Source organism: Prionailurus viverrinus, chromosome A2, assembly GCF_022837055.1.
Source record: "Prionailurus viverrinus isolate Anna chromosome A2, UM_Priviv_1.0, whole genome shotgun sequence".
In the NCBI taxonomy this organism is placed as follows: domain Eukaryota; kingdom Metazoa; phylum Chordata; class Mammalia; order Carnivora; family Felidae; genus Prionailurus; species Prionailurus viverrinus.
In genome coordinates, this window is record NC_062562.1 from 146399571 (window position 1) to 146421676 (window position 22106).

General features: G+C 40.8%; 1 protein-coding gene across 5 annotated transcripts in view; it reads left to right on the plus strand.

Moving 5' to 3' along the window:
* Positions 1-22106, plus strand: part of NRF1 (nuclear respiratory factor 1) — a 146206-nt gene that overhangs the window by 80343 nt on the left and 43757 nt on the right. For all 5 annotated transcript variants that reach the window (XM_047840000.1, XM_047840009.1, XM_047840028.1 and 2 more), the window contains exons 5-8: positions 593-733; positions 16639-16797; positions 17570-17767; positions 18378-18479. In XM_047840000.1, the coding sequence (XP_047695956.1) occupies positions 593-733; positions 16639-16797; positions 17570-17767; positions 18378-18479 (600 nt within the window). The remainder of the gene's footprint in view (positions 1-592; positions 734-16638; positions 16798-17569; positions 17768-18377; positions 18480-22106) is intronic.

The window sequence follows — 22106 nt, forward strand, 5'->3', positions numbered from 1 at the left end:
AGCCTTATAGTGACAGTGGCACCTTTGACATACAACTACAGTATATGCTTCTTGTTTTTATCTCAGATGCTTTCAGCCCAGCCTCTCAAGCACTGAATCACCTGTTGGGTAGTCTGGCCTTGCAGGAAGGTAGCAGCAGCAGTTTCAGAGAGGTTGCTTAGAGTTTTAGAGATGCAAGTCCTTGATGATCTTGGAAGTGATTTTGGTGATGAACTGCCACAGCTAGGTTTTTATCAGAGGGCCTGGGCAACACAGAATAAAGAATTCCATTCCTATTAGATCTGCAACAGGTGATGGTGCCAGTGTTGATGGAGAAAACGTGATTTTAACTGAGAAGCAGTGTTTCTGTAAAACTTCCCACTGGCTCCTTTCTGCTGTTATTACCTGTAGTTTCATCATCTTTTCACTGAACTCTGTACGGTATGATGTCTTTGGGGCCATCGGGTATTTTTATCTGCTAGTTGTAGAAGTGTTTGTGCTTAGGACTCTGCTGTGGTTGAGGGGGGCGGCCCTACCCACCTTCCGGTTGCTTGGCACCAACCCTCCCTGGCTGTCGGGCATCTTGTTTATTTCTGCCCTTAATTCCCTGCAGGTGCGTAAGTACAAGAGCATGATCCTGGAAGACCTGGAGTCTGCCCTGGCGGAACACGCCCCTGCACCACAGGAGGTTAACTCGGAGCTGCCCCCTCTCACCATCGACGGAATTCCAGTCTCTGTGGACAAAATGACCCAGGTAAGGGGCGGGCCATGAGGAGGAGACAGAAAGGCGAGTGGCCCAGGTGTGGGCGGGCCTCAGATCTCATTTCTCAGTTTTGTGCTCGGTGACACCAGCAGAGAGAGACGCAGGCTGGAGTCTGACAGTGAGGCGGTGACAACCTTGGGGAAGAGAACGTAGTGTTGGAAGAATGCTCCCACCCAGAGAGCACGGATGTGGTCTCCTCCTTGGTTGACAGCTCTTTTCTTTCATTTGGGCCATTAGATTAAAGAAACTTGGCTTGGAGTTGGTTTGGACAGGTGACTGTTAGGACTTTGATGAATCACCATCAAGCAGGCAGATAAACTGTTATTCTTTGGGGCTGAGCTGCTCCTCTTTCCATGTAAATCTGAATACCGCCATGCTGTCACCAAGGCTCCCCTCTCTGGGGAATAAGTATGGAAAACTCAGAAGGACACCCTCCCGAGTCATTGTTCTCTCCTCTTTCTTTGACAAGGGAAGTCAAAATGGACTTAGCCTGATAAATCAGCATACCTCAGGAATTTTGCTGAGATGGTCTGTTTTACATATCTTAGCTTTGAAAGTGATAGCTTGATCAAGATCAAATGCCCTTTTGTGACATTTTCCCACCGTATTTCTTTATTAATATACTCCTCTCTTGCTAAATCCAGTTGTGAGTTTCCTTTCCTTATCTTATTCGGTGTCTTCCAGCAACATTTAACACAGTTGATTATTCCTTCCTTCTTAAAATGTTCTCTGTTTCTGACCCCATACTCTCCTGAATACCCTCCTACCTCACAGTGCTCCCGCTCAGCTCTTCTGCTGACTCTTCTTCCTGTTCTCACCTGATCGATATTGGCATGTCCGTATCTTTAGTTTCTTTCCAAGTGGTCTCATCCTGTCCTGTGGGCTTTACGTCTCCTCTATATGCTGTTTATAGCCCGGCTTATACCCCTGTTTGATCTCCAGTGCCCAGTGTGGCCCAGACAGGACCTTTCATCGCCCAACCCTCAGTTCCCCCTATCACTGCCCGCCCCCCCCCCACCCCGACCCCATCAGTTAACAGCACCACCATCTGTCTGGTTGCTCAAGTGCTGGCATAGGAGCAACCCTTCGTTTCCCTGTTTTGCCCTCGCTTGCAACGTGATTCATTAGCAAGTCATGTCAGTTCGGCTCTGAGATGTCCCCTAAACCTGCCTGTTCTTCTTAGTTCCCATTACCACCCTCACCCAAACCGAAGTTATCTCTCCCATGGAGACTATTTCAGCTCATCAGTTCTGTCGCTCTCCTGGTTGCTGTTCTTGCTCGGCTGCCGTCTGTACTTCACAGAGCCACCAGAGATTTTTTTAAAAACTTAAATCGGCTCTCATCACTCTCTTGCTTAAGCTCCTTAATGGCTTCCCACTATTCCTAGAATCAAATTCAGACTCTGCTGTGGCCTCTGAGGCCCTGTATAATCTGAGAATCCAGCCTCTTCCAACTTCATTCTTCATTTTCCCTCTCAGTCACTGTGCTCTGGCCACACTGGCCTTTTTTTTCTCAAACGCTCCAGGCCAGTCTTTCACTTTTGCTGTTTCCTCTGCCTGAAACACTGTTTTCCCACATCATTGCCTGCTTAACCTTACCTTATTCAAAGTCTGGCTCAGACATCACCTCCTGAAACAAGCCTTTCTTGAGTATGCCATCTAATGGAGCTTTCTCTTTGCTACCAAGTCACTTCCTAATGCATCCCATATTTTATGTCTTTATAACACTGATTACCCTGGAGCTATCTTATTCATCAGCATTTATATTTGTCTGCAGTCCGTCTTTCCAGCTAGAATTTGAGAGCCGGGATTTACTTTCTATCCTTTACTGCTGTCCACTGCAGCTCGCAGCACCTAGATAACATCTAAATTCTAAATAATAGTATCTGTTCAGTAAATGACCTAAGGGTCAGAGTAAAACGAATCCCATATGGTAGGTACCCGGATTGCAAGTCTTCCGAGCGGGGTGTCCGCTGGCTGCAGACATTGATGCTGCTACTTGGAAGGTGGCACTTCTTTTCTTGCTGAGTCTGAACCTGCAACTTAGTCTAAAGCAGTACAGCATTTTGTAAAGCTAAATTGTGATCTTTTGCTTTTTGGATTCATAGGTCTTTCTGCAGACATTTGGAGACTATCTAGATAATGGTTCAAAAAGGAAAGCATTATCTAAACTTTCTTCCTGTCACTTCATACCTGCTATTTTGTCCTTAGGACCATTCTGAGTAATGAAAGAAAACATAAGGTGAATTTTTTTTTACCTGATTGATATAAAGAGTCTACTCTGGGGGCACCTGGGTGGCTCAGTCAGTTAAGCATCTGACTCTTGACATTGGCTCAGGCCATGATCTCACAGACTGTGAGATTAAGCCCTGTGTCAGGCTCTTTGCTGACAGAGCAGAGCTTTGGGGGGATTTTCTCTCTCCCCCTCTCTCTGACCCTCCCCTGCTTGCTCTCTCTCTCAAAATAAATAAATAAACATTAAAAAGAAAAGGATCTACTCTGTGTCTCACATATAAAGTATATGTAAAACTGACTAAGCTTCTGCTTAAGAATACTATGTCAGGAGGCACCTGGGTATCTCAGTCAGTTAAGCGTCCAAAGCTTGATTTCGGCCCAGGTCCTGGTGTCATGGTCTGTAAGATGGAGCCCCACGTCGGGCTCTGCTCTGACAGCATAGAGCCTGCTTGGGATTCTCTCCTTCCCTCTCTGCTCCACCCCCTGCCGCCCCGCTTGCATGCACGCATGTGTTCTCTCCCTCAAAATAAATAAACTTAAAAAAAAAGAATACTGTGTTAGGTATGTGAGGCACTATGTCCTCTCCTGTGATGGGCATTTTTTTCTTCTTTGTCACATTTGATGTGTTCGATTGAAATAATCTGAGGTTTCGATTATATTAAATGATTAATATCAATCAACAATAATATCACTGATAATTACAAAACTTGGCTGATGGCCTCAGAAGTCAGAACGGACAGTTTAATTTTCATGCTGGAGGTAAAACATTCGAAACTGTGTTGTTTTCCAGTTTTGTGAAATATACACTCAGGAGAGCTTTGTGTAATGATGGATCCAAGGGAAGCTGGTACTTTGTTGGGGGCATGCATTTTCTTTATCATCCTACATTCCTTTCTTTCCCTTTTCATCACAGATCATGACTAAAAAATAATACATAACAAAACAAAACAAACAGATGGTGACAAGTGAGCAGGGCAATGAAAACTCCAGCTCCTAATTAAATGGGAGTTTCTGAATATTTGGTTCCCAGGATTTCTCCTTGGAACCTTTTTTTTTATTATTATTTTTTTTTCTCAGATACTTGTTCTTAATGTGAGCCAGTTACCATTTTTGTAATTGACCCTAAGATTTTTCACTATTAATGGCAGAAAAGCAGGGTGTTATTTCAAGCCAAACCTCCAAAGGAAAAGGAATGGGAATATGAGCATTTTAACACACTGTCAATAGAAATGTGCAGTGGTACGATCTTTCCAGAAAGCAGGTTGGTAGTGCATATCAAGACGTAACACGTGTATGTCATGCCCTCTAAGTGAGCAAAGATGTATGTTTGTGGTATTGTTTATAATAGGAAAATCTGGGAACAATGTGCTTGAATAAGTTATAGTAGTGATGTTTAGTGTTTACATGCAAGAAGAACAGCTCCCAAACGAGACTAGAAGTTTATTATCCAATGAAATATTAGACACTAAAAATGCTGGCTTGCTCTCTATTGCTGTGGGATAGAGGGTTCCAATTGTTTTAACTGCTTGTAAAATAACATTTCTCATGTACTCTAATTCGAGTGCTTTATTCAGTACTTTGTTCAGCACTTCATTTTGTGTTTCTTTGGGAAGGCTAGGTTTTTTTTCAGGGAATGTATAATTGAGTTAATCAATTTCATTTGTTTAAACATGCACACAAAACTTGGCCTGTGTGTGTGTGTGTGTATAAAACTTTAGAGAGAGAGAAATCTGTTTACTGTAGAACCAAAATATTACCCGTGATCATCTGGAAAGTGAGAGTTATCTATCCCCTCCTACTTTATGGAGTCAGGGGAAGAAAAAATATTATAGGGAAGGTAGTTTGAAAACTAAAGCATCACACAAAGATATTATTACCAATTATTAATACTAACTATATACAAACTATATTAACTTTTGAATAACCTGAACATACCATTTCTCACCCATTTTTCACCTACAGAAAGTTAGTGAATCTGGAATTTTTATTTGGCTCGGCAACGAAGTGGGACAATACAGGTGACTATATTGAAAAATTGAGGCATAAAGAGAGGAAGCAATTTATGAAGCAAGCTAGTAACAGAAATGGAATGAATGGTAGAGTCCATATTGCCAGTGCTTTCTCTGTCTCTCTTTATATAAAACTATATTGTAATCATCACTCAGGTTGAGTATTTCAGCTCATCTACACTGAACATTTACTGTTTTAAAAGGATTTCTTGGGGCGCCTGGGTGGCTTATCGGTTAAGCGTCAACTGACTCAGGTCATGATCTCAGTTTGTGAGTTCAATCCCTGCATTGGGCTCTGTGCTGACAGCTCAGAGCCTGGAGCCTGCTTCAGATACAGTGTCTTCCTCTCTCTCTGCCCCTCCCCCACTCACGGTCTGTCACTCTCTCTCAAAAATGAATAAACATTCAAAACAAAATTAAAAAAAAAAAATTAAAGAAGAGTGTTGCCTCAATGGCTCAGTCAGTTAAGCGTCCAACTTCAGCTCAGGTCATGATCTCAGGGTTCGTGAGTTTGAGCCCCGCATCGGGCTCTGTACTGACAATGCAGAGCCCGCTTGGGATTCTCTCTCACTGTCTCTCTGCCCCTGTCCTAGTGTCTCTCTCTCTCTCTCTCTCTCTCTCTCTCTCTCTCTCTCTCTCTCTTCTCTCTGTCTCTCTCTCAAAATAAATAAATAAAATTTTTTAAATAAAAAAATAAAGAAGAGTTAATACCTAAGAGTTAATACCTATTCTTCTCAAACTATTGCAAAAAAAGAGAAGGAAGTGAAATTTTCAAATTAATTCTATGAGACCAGTGTTGCTATGATACCAAAACCAGAAAAAGACACTCCAAAAAAGAAAACTACAGGCCAGTAGCTCTGATGGACATAGGTGCAAAAGTCCTGAACAACATACTAGCAATTTGAATTCAACAATACAAAAAAAAAAAAAAAAAAAATCATTCCCATGATCAAATGTTATTTATTCTGGGGATGCAAGAGTGGTTCAATATTGACATTCAATCAGTGTGATACATCACATTAACAAGAGAAAGGTTAAAAACCATATGGTCATCTCGTGAGATGCAGAAAATGGAGTTGACAAAATACAACATCCACTCATGATAAAGAACTCTCAACAAAGTGGTTTTAGAGGGAACATACCTCAACATGACAAAGCCCATGTATAAAAAACCCACAGCTAACATTATACCGAGTGGGGAAAAACTGAGAGCTTTTTCTCTAAGATCAGGAAGAAGACACGGATGTCCCCTCTCGCCACTTTTATTCAGCATAATTCTGGAAGTCTTAACCACAACACTCAGACAAGAAAAAGAAATAAAAGGCATCCAAATTGGTAAGGAAGAAGTATAAAACTGTTAATATTTGCAGATGACATGATACTATCTATAGAAACCCTAAATACTCCACCAAAAAACTATTAGAACTGATAGATGAATTCAGTAAAGTTGCAGGATACAAAATTAATATACAGAAATGTATTGCATTTCTGTGCACTAATAACAAAGCAGAAAGAGAAATGAAGAAAACAGTTCCATTTACAATTGCACCAAAAAGAATAAAATACTTAGGAATAAACTTAACCAAGGAGGTAAAAGACGTGTACTCTGAAAAGTATAAAACACTGATGAAAGAAACTGAAGAGGACACAAACAAATGGAAAGACATTTTATGCTCATGGATTAGAAGAATTAATAATGTTAAAATATCCATACTGCCCAAAGCAATCTACAGATTCACTGTAATCCCTATCAAAATTCCAATAGCATTTTTTCACAAAATTAGAACAAATAATCCTAAAATTTCTTTAGCACCACAAAAGACCCCAGATAGCCAAAGCAGTCTTGAAAAAGAAGAACACAGCTAGAGGTATCACAATCCCGGATTTCAAGATATACTACAAAGCTGTAGTAATCAGAATAGTATGGTACTGGCACAAAAATAGGTACATAGATCAGTAGACAGAATAAAGAGCCCAGAGATAAATCCACCTTTAGATGGTCAATTAATCTATGACCACAGAGGCAAGAATATAAAATGGGGAAAATATAAAATGGGAAAAATGGTGCTGGGAAAATGGGACAGCTACATGCAAAAGAATGAAACTGGACTACTTTCTTTCACCCTTACACAAAAATAAACTCAAAATGGATTAAAGACCTAAATGTGAGACCTGAAACCAGAAAACTCTTAGAAGAACACATAGGCAGTAATCTCTTGGACATCACCTTAGCAACATATTTATGTATATGTCTTTTTAAGCAAGGAAAACAAAGAAAAAATAGATTACCGGGACTATGCCAGAATAAAAGTGCTTTGCCCAGCAAAGGAAATCATCAACAAAACAAAAAGGCAGCCTATTGAATGTGAGAAGATATTTGCAAATGATGTGTGTGTTAAGGGGTTAATATCTAAAATACAGAATGAAGTTACACAACTCAATACCAAAAAACCCAAACAATCCAATTAAAAAAAAAAAAAATGGTCGCAGGACCTGAATAGACATTTTTCCAAAGAAGACATGTAAGTGGCCAACAGACACATGAAAAGATGCTCAACATCACTCATCATCAGGGAAATGCAAATCAAAACCACAATGAGATGTTCCCTCATACCTCTCAGAATGGCTAGTATCAACAAAAAGACAAGAAATAAGAAGTGTTGGTGGGAATGTGGAGAAAACAGAACACCTTGTGCACTATTGGTGGAAATGTACATTGCAGCCAGTGTGGCAAACAATGGGAATTTCTCAAAAAATTAAAAAGTAGAAATATCATGTGATCCAGTAATTCCACCACTGGGTATTTACCCAAAGAAAACAAAAACATTCATTCAAAGAGATATATGCATCTCTGTGTTAATTGCAGCATTATTTACAATAGCCAGATTTACAATAGCCAGAAGCAGCCCAAGTGTCCATCCATAGATGAATGGATAAGGAAGAGGACGTATATATACAATGGAATATTACTCAGCCATAATAAAGAATGAGATCTTGCCTTTTGCAACAACATGGAGGCACCTACAGGGTATTACGCTAAGTGAAATAAGTCAGACTGAGAAAGAAAAATACCCTATGATTTCACTTATATGTGGAATCTAAAAAAACCAAACAAACAGACTCTTAAATACGGAGAACAAACTGGTGGTTGCCAGAGGGGAGGTGAGTAGGGGGTTGGGCAAATAGATACAAGGCATCAGGAGGTACAAACTTCTAACTATAAAATAAGTCATGGAGATGAAACGGCATAGGGAATATAGTCAATAATGTTGCAGTAACATCATATGGTAACAGATGGTGACTACAGTAATTTTGGTGAGCATTGCGTAATGTATAGAATTGTCAAACCAATATGTTGTACACCTGAAACTAATATAAATATTGTATAATAATTACGCTTTTAAAAACCCCACTGCTTTTTCCCTTGTCCCTTCCCTTTCCTCGCTTGAACTTACTGTCCTCCTCTTACTCTCACTGGGGCAGTCTGTGTTGCTTTAATATTCCCTTGGAGTGATGATGCAATGGGATAGTAATTCTTCACCAGTTTTCAGGAAAAGCCTTCAGAAACATTCAGCCTAGTGACTGCTTCATTAGGAAGAAGTTATTCACAGGGTTTGACATGCTTTACCTAGAAAATATTCATTCGTTTAGGTTTTTTGAGTATTGTTTTGAAAAAGCATAGGTTTGGTCTCTCCTGCCCAAAGAATGGAAACATTATGCGATGTGAAATAAGCCAGACACAAGAGACAAATACTATGTTGATTCCACTTATATGACTTACCTAGAATGGACAAATTCATAGAGACAGAAAGTAGAATCAAGAGGCTGGGGAGTTAGTGCTTAATGCATGCAGAGTTTCTGTTTGGGATGATGAATAAGTTCCACAAATAATACAGCATTCTGAATGTACTTAATGCCCCTGAATTGTACATATTTAAGTGATAAATTTTGTTACGTATATTTTATGACAAAAAGGATTATTTTAGTAAAGTGGTCTTTAAACTTCACCACATAGTAGAATCATCCAGAGAATTTATAGTCCTAGTACCTAGGCCATACTCCAGACCAATTAAATCAGAATCTTTGGGGGTGAGATCCAGGCATGCATAGTGTTTAAAGGCGATTCCACTGTGCAGCCAACGTTGAGAACCACTGTTGTAGATAATTTGCAAACTGCTTCTCCTTCCTGTAATGTCAAAACCTATATGCAGAGTAGGCTTTTCCTACTAAATTATCAAAAAATGTTTATGTATACGATGCCACTACACATTTGGTAAATGTTAGGTAGGCAGGATGAAATTAAGAGAATGACAAAATTATTGGTAACAAAAATATTGAATTCTTGGGGCACCTGGGTAGCTCAGTTGGTTAAGCGTTTGACTTTGGCTCAGGTCATGATCTCGTGGTTCATGGGTTCGAGCCCCGTGTTGGGCTCTGTGCTGACAGTTCAGCCTGGAGCCTGCTTCAGATTCTGTGTCTCCCTCTCTCTCTGTTCCTCCCCTGTTCTCACTCTGACTCTATCTCAAAAGATAAATAAACATTACCAAAAAAATACATATCTATCTATCTATCTATCTATATCTATCTATCTGTATATATATAGATAGATAGATACATCGAATTCTTGAGTAGAACATAGCATATTTTGAGTAGAGTAAAAGAATAGCGGTATAATTAGGAATACTAATAAAAGGGAGTAGGCATATAAATTCCATGTGCAGGATACAACTTGACTAGCGAAAAATATTTGCAAATTATATGGCAAAGTATTAATATCCAGAACAGATTAATATATCCTTCAGATTAATAAGAAAGAGATGATTTGAAAAATAAGCAAGGCATCCTAAACAGTTCACAAAAGAGAAGATAATCAGTGAACGTATGAAAAGATTCTCAACCTCACTAGTAATGAAAATTAAAATGATTACCATTTCCCCCACATTCGATGAGTCAAAATAAGAAAGCTCAGTAATAAAGGTGAAGGATGGTGTGAAAAAATGGGTATTGTTGTGTACTGTTGATGAGAGCGGGATTGGCCAACTTTTTGGAGGACAGTTTGGCAGCGTCTATTAAAATGTTAAATGCATGTACCTTCTAAGCAGCAAGTTCACTTTGCTACTAGAGAAATACACATGTGCACAAAGAAACATTTTACAAGGCCCGTAAATAACCTAAATGTTCATCAGCAGGAGAATGGTTAAATAAAAGGGCAAAGTCTGTATCGTGGACGCTACGCAACTACTTTTTAAAAGTGAGGTTATTCTAGTTGCACTGCCGTGAGAAGATCTCTGTGACAGCATGTTGAGGGGGAAAAGTGAGTTGTAGTAAACTATGTACAATATGGTACTGTTTGTGTTTTATTTCATCACATAAAACTGTGCTCTTCCATCATATATTCATGTAAATGTATAGATGGGCCTATAAGGAAGGATGTTCTGCTTCTGACAGGTGACTGGATTGGGGAAGGTGGATGGAAAAAAGGACTGTGTTATTTCAGTTTTTTTGTACAAAAGAGTACAGCTGGGATGAGGTAGCAGAAACGGACCAATCTGAGACTCCTTCAAAGAGAAGGTAGAATTTTAAGAGCATTTTGATGAATGTGAGGGAGACAATTTGGTAGGTTGATGGGGTGTGGAGACGGAGCAGAAGGGTTGGCCTGAGAGAAGAGTCTTGAAATGAGTGTGTTCATTGACTTGTATTCTCTGAACTTCTTCTTCCTTCCAACTTGTTCTTCCCCTGTTTCTATGGGACTGTGTTTTATGGAGAAATGAGATTAAAAGAAGCTGCTGTTTCTGCTGGTGCTACTAGGGAATAGGGATATAGGACTGGCGTTTCTAACAAGGAAAGCCACTTCCACTGTCTCTGTGAACAGAGGTCAGTGGTACAAATAATTCCAGATAGTGAGCAAAAAAATCTTTGCTTTTGCTTTCTAATGCCCTTTATTATTTATTTATTTATTTTCTTTTTAAGGAAAGATGTTTTCTTTTTTTTTCAATTTTTTTTTTTTAACGTTTATTTACTTTTGAGACAGAGAGAGACAGAGCATGAATGGGGGAGGTCAGAGAGAGAGGAAGACACAGAATCTGAAACAGGCTCCAGGCTCTGAGCTGTCAGCACAGAGCCCGATGCGGGGCTCAAACTCACGGACCGTGAGATCATGACTTGAGCCGAAGTCGGACGCTTAGCCGACTGAGCCACCCAGGCGCCCCTCTAATGCCCTTTAAATATCCATTTGAATATAATTGAGTCTGTCAACCTGGAGGGTCATGATTTTAAATTAAAATAATGAAGCCGCATTTCTCAAAATTTCTCGAAATTTATTATGTATACTCTTTTCCGTCGAGGGGGAGTTGGCAAACATTTTAATTTGCGAGGTCTTTTCTTGGTAACTGAATCAAAGTAAACACCAGGAGCCTCAAAAATCCTAGACTCGGGTACAAGCTGAGCAAAGAGTAGGCAGGCATTTGGGAATGTGTCAGGGTAATGTGTTGCTGGACGGCAGATTTATAAGGGGAAAATTTCTAACATAGTAAGGATTCTTATTTCATTTTGGATAGATTAAACTTTTTAGAATTTTAGAGAATCTTTTTAAAAACCCTCTGTGGTTTCCACATAATCTTTACTTTTGACTGCCACTGGCAGGAACTTGGTATGTTTTTTCTTTGCTGAATGTGCCCTGGAAGGAGTGGTACTGTCCACTCTTTGCTGGTTTGGGGTGAGTTCACTGGCCAAGCGAGGCACTTTAAATCCATTTAGAACCCTGAATCAGAATGGGAGGCTGGGAAAGCTTGTCCAATTAAAGGACAGCCTGGGAGGGTAGGCTTTACCTTTGCTGATCCTATTGATTGTCTCCCCTGGGGATTAAAGACAAACCTTCCTTAACAAGCACATTGAGTAGCTTGGGTTTCCAAAACTCTCCAGGACCAGTAATTAATCCAACTGGTAATGAGAACACAGTGCTGAATTCTGGAAAGAAATCATTTAACTCTTTCTGTACTGAACAGTTCATTTTCTCTTATTGATAGTCCCTTTAGCCTGAGCACTGTTTATTTGGGACATTATAAAAACAGCCTGATGGGGGCGCCTGGGTGTCTCAGTTAGGAGTCAGACTTGATTTCAGCGCAAGTCATGGTCTCATGGTTCATGAGTTCTAGCCCTGCATTGGGCTCTGTGCTGACAGGGCAGAGCCCGCTAGGCATTCTCTCTCTCCCCCCTCCCTCTCTGCCCCTGCCCCAAGTGTGTGTGCTCTCTCTGTCAAAATAAATAAATAAACTTTAAAAAAAAGTCTGATGGAAAATTGCCTTTTTCAGTGAAGTCACATTATTTCTGTGCATTTAAAAGCAAAGAACAGTCTTCATCCCCCAAATGTACAGACTTGACAAGTGAACTTTTACTGTACAAAGTGCTTTTTACCTCTTGTTTTGATACGTGGGCAAATTTATACAGTTGGTAATTAATAAAAATCTAAAATCTGCCTCTGAATCAGAATTTGTACACCAGCAGTTAAATTGCACTCTGGTCCCATTTTTTAACTTTTTAAAAAAAAAAATTTTTTTTAACGTTTATTTATTTTTGAGACAGAGAGAGACAGAGCATGAACGGGGGAGGGTCAGAGAGAGGGAGACACAGAATCCGAAACAGGCTCCAGGCTCTGAGCTGTCAGCACAGAGCCCAACGCGGGGCTCAAACTCACAGACAGCGAGATCATGACCTGAGCCGAAGTCGGCCGCTCAACCGACTGAGCCACCCAGGCGCCCCCCATTTTTTAACTTTTAATGGAAGTCTTGGCCTGTGGGCATAACCATCCCCTCCCCCCCCCCACTCCCCTGCCCCCTCCACCGTGTTGCTTGTTTCTCCTACTCTCTTCTTCCCAGGGCTTTGAAACATTTCCTATCCAGGTTTCTGACACATAGAACATCTTTGACAGTCTTCCTAGGTCTTGTTCTCTCTTTCTTCTAATTATGGTTACATTGAGTCCCATTTTCTAATGATTTCCATTAGTAATCTGCTTGTACTTAAAAAAAAAAAAAAATGCTCAGGGGCGCCTGGGTGACTCCGTCAGTTAAACGTCTGACTTCAACTCAGATCATGATCTCATGGTTTGTGAGTTCGAGCCCCACGTCAGGCTCTGTGCTGACAGCTCAGAGCCTGGATACTGTTTCAGATTCTGTTTCTCTCTCTCTCTCTCTCTGGCCCTCCCCCGTTCATGCTCTGTCTCTCTTTCAAAAATAAATAAACATTAAAAAAGGAAAAGAAAAATTTTTTAAACGCTTGAAGATCCCGCAGAACGAATCACCTGCACTATCTATGTATTGGGGCATGTGAGTAATCACTCCCTTCCCGAAGGCATGGAATTGGTCTAGATGGTCGCTTTTTGATTCTAGCATTCTTTATTTCTCTTCTTCAACCATGTTTACACAGATACTTACAAACTCATTCTTCTGCCTCTTCTGTATTTTTTCACCATACCCACCTTGAAGAACTAAGGATAAATGTCTTTCCATACATCACTGTGTTTAGTATTAGAAAACCATTTCAGAACATTGGTTTTTTCATTGAATTTGAAGAGGCGGGTGCCTGGGTGGTTCAGTCGGTTGGATGTCTGACTCTTGGTTTTGGCTCAGGTAGTGATCTCACTGTTTGTGGGTTCAGCGCCCACATCGTGCTCTGTGCTGACGATGAGCCTGTTGGGATCCTTTCTCTCCCAAGGCTCTATCTCTCTCTCATATTAAATAAATAAACTTAAAAAAAAAAGAGGGCTGATGACTGAAGTAATAATAGTAAAACTGCTATTCATTCAATGCAGCTATGTATCTATACCCACTATGTGATCCTTTGAGTTGACCCTATATGCTTGCCATTATCATTACTGCTTTGCAGTTGAGGGAATTAAGATTCAGAGAGCAAGCTAGTGTTCCGAGCCAACTCTCTGAGTCTAGAGCTTGTGTTATTGAGTGATTGAGAACAAACTGACTAAAGAAGTAGTCAAGATCTATTTCACAAAGAATGTGGGATTTGCTGGGCAGTAGGGAACAAGTGTCGGCTTGAAGCTTGAGCTTGAGAAGGTGCTCCCATGGGGGGAACAAATCCGAAGGCATAAAAGCAGAAATGAGTTCAGTTTATAAGACAGTGCGGAGACTCACCTAATGAGGACCAAGGCTGCTTGTTGGCAATTATCGGAAACTGAGTGTGGTGGGAGGCCAGGCTGTGGCAGGTGGCAAAGCTGGACAGAGGAGTCCAGTTGAGTTGCTAGTAGTGAGAAGCCATTTGAAAGTTTTTGAGCCTTGGAGCTGCGCAGCATTTAGGGAAACCTGTCTGTTAAGGATACATGGGATGGGAAGAGAGGGGAGAATGTGGAGTTACACAAGAAGGTCATCTGGAAGGATGCACTAGCCTTGGGCTGGGAAGTGGGGACAAAGGTGGGACTAGAGAAGAAGTGATGGAGAGCCCAGGCACTTCAAAGAAGAAAGAACTGAACCTGCACGGAGTAGCTAGATGGGTTTGAAGGAAAGAGGTAAAGCTGACCAAGATTTTGAGCTTGGCTGTCTAGGGAAAGAAGGTGGGGTTCTCCTGGCCAAGAGTAAGACTTCAAGAAGATAGGTGGTTGGAGAGAGGGCAGAGGAGGCTTTGAAGTGAGTAGGCTGGTGCTCTGCCCACACTTCCCATAACCTATGAGTCCTTGAAACCCAGGGGAAAGCCTGATATGAGAGAGCCAAAATGTAAGACAGCCATGTGCCAGGGTGACCCAGGACTGGGGAGTGTGGGAGACTGTGGTGCGAATGGGTGGGGCGTCAGAAGCTGGAAGTCAGAATTAGAGAATGCATGGGGTTCCAGGCGGGATTTGAGCAGACTCTGACAGCGAGTTCTTTCTGAACACTGTCGTCTTGTGTTAATTTAAAGGTATTTAGCCTTATTTCATTATCTCCAGCCTCTGCTAGGTACAGATATAAAGAACTCTCCTTTTGGAGAATGTTTGTTCATGGGATTAGAAGAAAAGAGACGGACGAAAGCCATTTTTTTAATATGAGGAAATGTAAATATTGTGTGTGAGGATTAAGCCTTTTCCTTCTCTATGTGTCTGAGGCTGGAAAAAGACACACTCCCAGGAAACTAAGATAAAGGGAAAAATGACTTTGAGATGCACTTTCTTAAAATAACTGAAGAGATGACCTCATGAGCCAGCTGATAGCCTGGGTTTGCAAACGGATACATTTCTATTAGCCTGCTGCTTGATGTCGCAGAGCCAAATATATATGGAGTGTATTATATCATATCCTGTAGGCAGGAGACTGTCTGGGAGAGGCGGACTCGGGGAGGTGAAGTGGCAGGCTGGGCACAAGGATTGACCGTGTAAATATCGTCAACCAGAGCTCTGTTTATTAGGGAAGCATGATTCCCTATTATTATATGATATGATAATTATATAAGAATTGGTATCATCTTCTGGTAAAATATTATTCAAATAAGAGCACCTGATATTTAAATAAGCTCTTCAGTATAAAAGTGGTGTTGCACTCATTCTCTCATTAATACTTAAGTATTTCCATTTCTGTCCCCCCCCCCCCCCACCTCTTTTACACCTGCAAGCCCATGTCCTTGGGTCTGACTCATTGCCGAAATTGTCTTATCCTTTTGGTCTTTAGGTATAGAGGCAGTGTGAGTGTGTCCTTAGTTGAAGGATGCTGCTTATCTCTGAAGTGTTGCAGGGGTTAAAAGGAAAGCAGTAGGTCTGGGGAGGGATGTTATAATTTGATTAGTTGCTTCTCTTGCCAAAAATCATTGCAGACGATTAAGAATGTTCACAAAGTAGGCTCCCCTTTCCTCCAACATATACACTCAATATGGTTACTGTGCCAGGAGATAAAGAATGGCCGTTGTCTCTGGTTTAACACCTGCTTGGTCTGGATTCAGTGTGTAAAATAAATCTGCATGAAGCCCATAATGTGTTTAAGATGACATATGCTTGACTCTATTTGTATGTCAGACTCACAGACATTGGCCTAGCATACTGGAAATTTTCGGGAAAAGCTTTAGGGTCATTTTCCCTTTTTAAGTAGAGCCTATTTATTTTCCTGTTTGTAAACAACCAGCTTCCTGAATTCTCTTGCTGTTTGTTGTAGTTTTTCATTTGCTTCTCTGGGGTTTTCCAGACGCACAGTCATTATCACCTACAAATAATGATGATCCTACCTGCTCCTCACCTCTTATTTCCCTTATCTAATTGCCAGGTTCCTAACTCCAGAACAATACCGAAAACATGTTGACTTTGTTAGACACCTTGAATGCATGGAAAACTGTAAAAGGGAAATGAGGAAAATATCATCAGTAGTGTCTTAGGGAGAAATCAAACTTGAGGGCAGGTATTCATCTTCTAAGGACAAGTAGGGGCTGTGAAATACAGCTTAATGTATACTTTATCAACACACACACACACACACACACACACACACACACACACACGTGTGTAATTCTCAGTCACCCATGGAGCTGTGGTAACCTGTGGAAAACAATGGGTTCTCATCATTCACATCTTGGAATTCTCTGGGACCCTCCAGGAAAGCTCTCTGTTTTATTATCTTAGAATTTGGTGGAAGAGACAAAGACCTCCCAGATGTCTTTCATGACTGCTGATGACCACACTCTTGTCTTCTAGGCCCAGCTTCGGGCATTTATTCCAGAGATGCTCAAGTACTCCACGGGTCGGGGAAAACCAGGCTGGGGCAAAGAAAGCTGCAAGCCCATCTGGTGGCCTGAAGATATCCCGTGGGCAAACGTCCGGAGCGACGTCCGCACAGAAGAGCAAAAGCAGAGGGTGAGGGTTTCTCAGACCTGAGTAGCCTGTTGTTTTTCCATTCTGAATCAACTATGCTAAAAAGCCTAAAAGCATGTGTGTGATAGTCGAACCTATCTCCCAAAAGAAGTCGGATATTCTCTGATTTGCAGCCTTTCCCATTCATCACATCATCACTGTAGACGTGGGATGGGTCCCTGAATTTACACTTCCTTCTGCCTAGTTGCCTTTTGGAGCCGTTTTTATATTATGAGATGATTGGAAAAAACGGAAGAAACTTCAGGAAAAAGCATTAATTACTTCAAAGACTTAGAAGTGTCCTTATTCCTGGTTAGCAAGAACCACCGTTGAAAAATGTAAATAATAGAATTAGATGTGAAGTTGGTGGAGGCGGCTGATGACGACACTTTTTAAAAAGGTGGACTCAACTAATTGTCATCCCTTGCCTTTTCTGCATATCTGTTTCTTAGCTTGGAAGTTTATTGGGAATCTTAACATAAAATTCTTGGCAAAAGAGTGAGCTTCTTTTGTGAGAAGTTTGAGAGTTGGCCTCAGGTTAGGATGGGGTATAAAACCCAAAACCTAAACCAGACTTTGCTCAGGAAGGAAACCGGTGGGAGATCTGTGGCGTTTAGTGCCGAGTTTCTTTGTGCCACAATCGGCCTAAGGGAGCTCACTCTGTATAGGTTGGATTTGGTTTGTTAAATAAGCAGCTGCTTATTCCGTAGTGGGACTGAATGACCAACATTCTTTGTGACTTTTTAAATGTGCTTTTCTGGTCTTTTGGTGACAGGTTTCATGGACCCAGGCACTACGGACCATAGTTAAAAACTGTTATAAACAGCATGGGCGGGAGGACCTTTTGTATGCTTTTGAAGATCAGCAAACACAAACACAGGCCACAACCACACACAGTATAGCCCATCTTGTACCATCACAGACCGTAGTCCAGACCTTTAGTAACCCTGACGGCACTGTCTCACTTATCCAGGTGAGTAAAACTATGGTTACGAAGCTGTGGTTTCTGAGGTGGACCGGTGGGCACCTCACCTCAGACTGGAGAAAGTTTGCTTCATGTAAACCCTTATGTAACTTTTTAAAGCTCCTCAAGATCTATCTGAAATTTATTTTTAAAAAATATTTTAAATTGTTCCCAATTTGTTAGCTACAGAGCTATAAGATAGCTTTTCTGGACATTTCCCGAACAAAGCACTATAAAAATGGCATCTTTTTTATGCTTTCATTCTGTCAGGGGCTAGGAGCTATTCCTTCTAAATTACCTCTTCTGAGGTAAAACGCAATTTGTTAGTAGATAGGGAATGTCTAAAATTCAGATTGGGATAAGAGTAGAAAGTTGGTTGACTGATACTGGGCACCGATGGTGAAACATGATAGCTTCTAATATTGATTTATTTGGTTGGAATAAAATTCTGGAACTCCTGTAAGTGTCTGAGACGACTTTAGAAACTCATTTCACGTTACAAAGCATATTAACCAGTACCTGTGCTGAATTGTGGATTAAATGAATCTTGACTCCTGAGTAAAGGAAAGGTAGAAGAATCCATCCACTGACACATCTCGCTTTCCATATTTTTCTTTAGGTTGGTACAGGGGCAACAGTAGCCACATTGGCTGATGCTTCAGAATTGCCAACCACAGTCACTGTTGCCCAAGTGAATTATTCTGCTGTGGCTGATGGAGAGGTAAGAAAGAGGATTTGTTCTGCAGCTGCTTAAATACTTAAATGTGTAGGTGAGGGAGTAGTTAGGGTCCAGAAGATAACGCCACCAGGCAGCTTACACATCTGTAGCATAAACCTTTTGAAACATCAGACCATGGCAGTTTTGCAGAGTAGCTCATGCTGTGTATATGAATTATAATAACTAAAAGTCCTAGATCTTTATGATTTAGACCAGTCAGAAACTTACAACTTTACGTTTGCAGTATAGCATTTTTGTATAATACATAGCAAAAGGAGATCATCTGTGTCATACTTTTATGCTGTGAATCCCAAAGAATTTAATCGTTGGGCTTAATTTTTTAACAATTAGATCGTTAAAACTAGAGCTGACCAAAGAGTTCTTTGAGGGGATAAATATGTTTGTAAATCAGTAGTCATCAGTTATTACATTTTAAATATGCCTTTGAAAAGGCTTTATGAGAAAATACTCCTCTGCCAAAATCAAGGTAACCATGGGATGTTAACCTAAAGGTAGCTACCTTTAACTGAGCACTTGATAAACTAAGTGCTCAACCCTCTATTAAGAATAGGTTCTGTTATCATCTTCCCTTCATAGATGAGAAAACGGAAACATGTAGAGGTTAGGTGACTTGCCCAAAGTCACAGAATAAGTGTCGGAGCTGTGTAACACGTTTAGAAACTGCTGTCTAGGCTCTGAGCTCTGAGCCATCAGTGAAGGTCAGGAAAGGGTTCGTTAAGGCACTGCAGGCTTTTCCCCTGAAGGTACCAGGGTGGTATACCCGTGAAGTGGGGAAAAACAGCGAACAAATGTCAAAGAGCAGTGTTAGAAATAAAGCTGAAGGCACCCTTGTTCAAAACCGTGGCGCATTTCCACTCAGAACACCACAGAGTCATTTTCACTTGTGCAACTCAGGAAAGGGAGAGAACTGATAAAAGTCTCATGGCTAGGGGGATGAAGAGAAACAACCGGGCTACCCGGTCAGCCAGCATGAAGTGAGCCCCTGCCATAACGCAATGATGTGTTAGATGCGTGGAGTTGATTTACACAGGAACCCTGCTCCTCAAGAAGCTCCTGTCTGGAGGGGGAGAGAAATGTCTGCAGAAATGAACCATGGTCCATGCTGTAGGACATGCTGCACAGTGGTCTATGCCTTCAGGAGAGATTGTTTCCAGCTAGGGAGTCTGAGGTTTGGGGGCAGGAGCCAGCGTTTGGTTTTGCAGTATAGAAAGGTAACAGTCAACAGGATATTTACTTTTAGAAGCATATAGACATCATGTGAGAGTATGGAATAGCTGAGGGAAAGACTCGTCAGTCCCCAAACACTAAAACTGGAGGGCTCTCCTTGAAGTGTGAAAGAGAGAGAAAAGACAGCGGTGGGTGCGTTTACTGAATTTGTTAACTCTTTGACTTACTCAAAGTTATCAACCATATCTCCTCCCTACTGGATGTTTCGTGATACTATTTAAAGAAAGTGACTCTGTGTTTCTTAAAACACTTCTCTAGGGACTAATTCTTTGGAGCCCATTTTACTAAATAACTTCACATATATGGTGGTAATTAACACATTCAGAAGTTCACGGAAAAATATGAAGAATAAAGAAAAAAAATCTCAGTTACTTACCTAGGGCTTTTTCAGCACACTAACATTATTTATAAGTCATCTGTTGTAGAAGTGGGTGGAGGACAGAAAGAGCCTGCTGGTACACACCCAAATTCAGTCAGATTAAAAAAAAAAAAAAAAAAAAAAAGGAACTCCTCCCACACAACAAAGAGAAGAAGGACAGGTTATCTCAGAAAGTGACAAAATCTTTTCCATTTTATAGTGTGATTTGTTTGGCTTCTCATTTGTCCTAGATGTTGACGTGGTTGTTAGCCTCTCGGTTGTGAGCCGTAAGAACTGAAATTACTCAAAATACCTCACTACTTAACGGCAGATAAGACCACATCAAGTTAATGAAACATTACATCAGATGACTCAGTAAAAACATCCTACTGCCTTTTATTTAGCATCTTTTCTCCCAAGGAATAGAAAGTACTCTACAAAAATAAACGATACCTACACTTTTAGAAGTTGTGAGGTCATTTTGTTATCCTAACCTTGCCTGTGAGAGGGAGCTCTTACCATTAGACCACACTGCCTTCGAAATCCAGTTAGTTACCTTTAGTTACATTTATTAGAAGGACACTGGGGGCCTGTCTCTTGTGGTAATACATGGTCTCCCAAATCTTTTTGAGTACTCTTTTTGAGTACTCTGTGTGCTCAGAATACCCAATAACTCTAAGTACAGCTGACCCTTGAACAGCATGAGAGATAAGGGCGCTGATCCCCCTGTGCAGTCAAATTCACGTACAACTTTGACTCCTTCAAAATTTGATAGCCTACGATCAAGCAGACGCCTTACTGATAACATAAACAATCGATTAGCACGTATTTTGTATGTTATATGTGTTGTATCCTGTATTCTTACAATAAAACAAGCTAAAGAAAATGTTATTAAGAAAATTATAAGGAAAACACGCTTACAGTACTGTACTACTGTGTTTATTGAAAAACAAATCCACTTATAAGCAGACCCAGAGAGTTCAAACCTGTGTTGTTCCAGGGTTGACTGTAGTTTCAAAGAAACAAAAAAAATCTCTCACCTTAGGCAGCTTTAAACTAATTAAGGACACAGAACAAGTTGCATAGACATTTAGAAATGAACAAGGAAAGAATTTCAAAATATTGTGAAATAAACTATGTTGATTTCAAAGTATTTACACAATTTCAGTTTTGATGGCATATTTGCAAATGCACATGAGTTTGAGAATTTACTCTGCTGTGTGATAAGACCACCAGTTGGTAGTGGTGATGTTAATTGCATTTAAGTGGCAGGAAAGTCAAATTTTGAAATAGAATGGTATCTGATTATCATGGTATATGTGGTTCTGTTAGAAGAAGAAGAAACCAAAGTACAAAGACATTGGAGACATGAATTTTAAAGTGGTGTTGTGTTGTTTTTTTTTCTTTTGAAGTGTATTTATTTTGAGAGAGAGAGTGCAAAGTGGGGTAGGGGCAGAGAGAGATGAGAGAGAGAGAATAATGCCAGACAGCCCCAATGTGGGGCTCCAACTCACGAACCATGAGATCATGACCTGAGCTGAAATCAAAGAGTCGGACGATTAACCGACTGAGCCACCCAGACACCCCGGAGACATGAATTTAAAACTGAACCATCAACACGTAACAATAACAGTAGCACGACTTACTTTAGATGGTTTTTTTAAACGAATGTCAGTTTAACTGAGATCCAGGTAGGCCTAAAGAACAAGTAGGAAAACATGAATAAAGGAATACGTTCTCCATCCTGCCATTCAGTATACTTTCTGAGCCCTATGCCAGGTACTATAGATTCTGTAGGTACAGGAAATTAAAGGCTGCTCTTGCTCTTCAGGAGCACACAGGTAGGTGGTAGAGAAAAACATACCAAAGCACAATGGCAATGAGGTAAGAATTTAGTAGAAGCAAGCCGGGGGTGCTGTGGAACACAGAGGAGAGGTCCTGAGCCTTGGCCCATAGGGGAGTGGAGTTGTCTGGGCTCCTTCGGGCTCACCTGAGTTCAGACTAGAAGGGTGAACGGGAAGCAA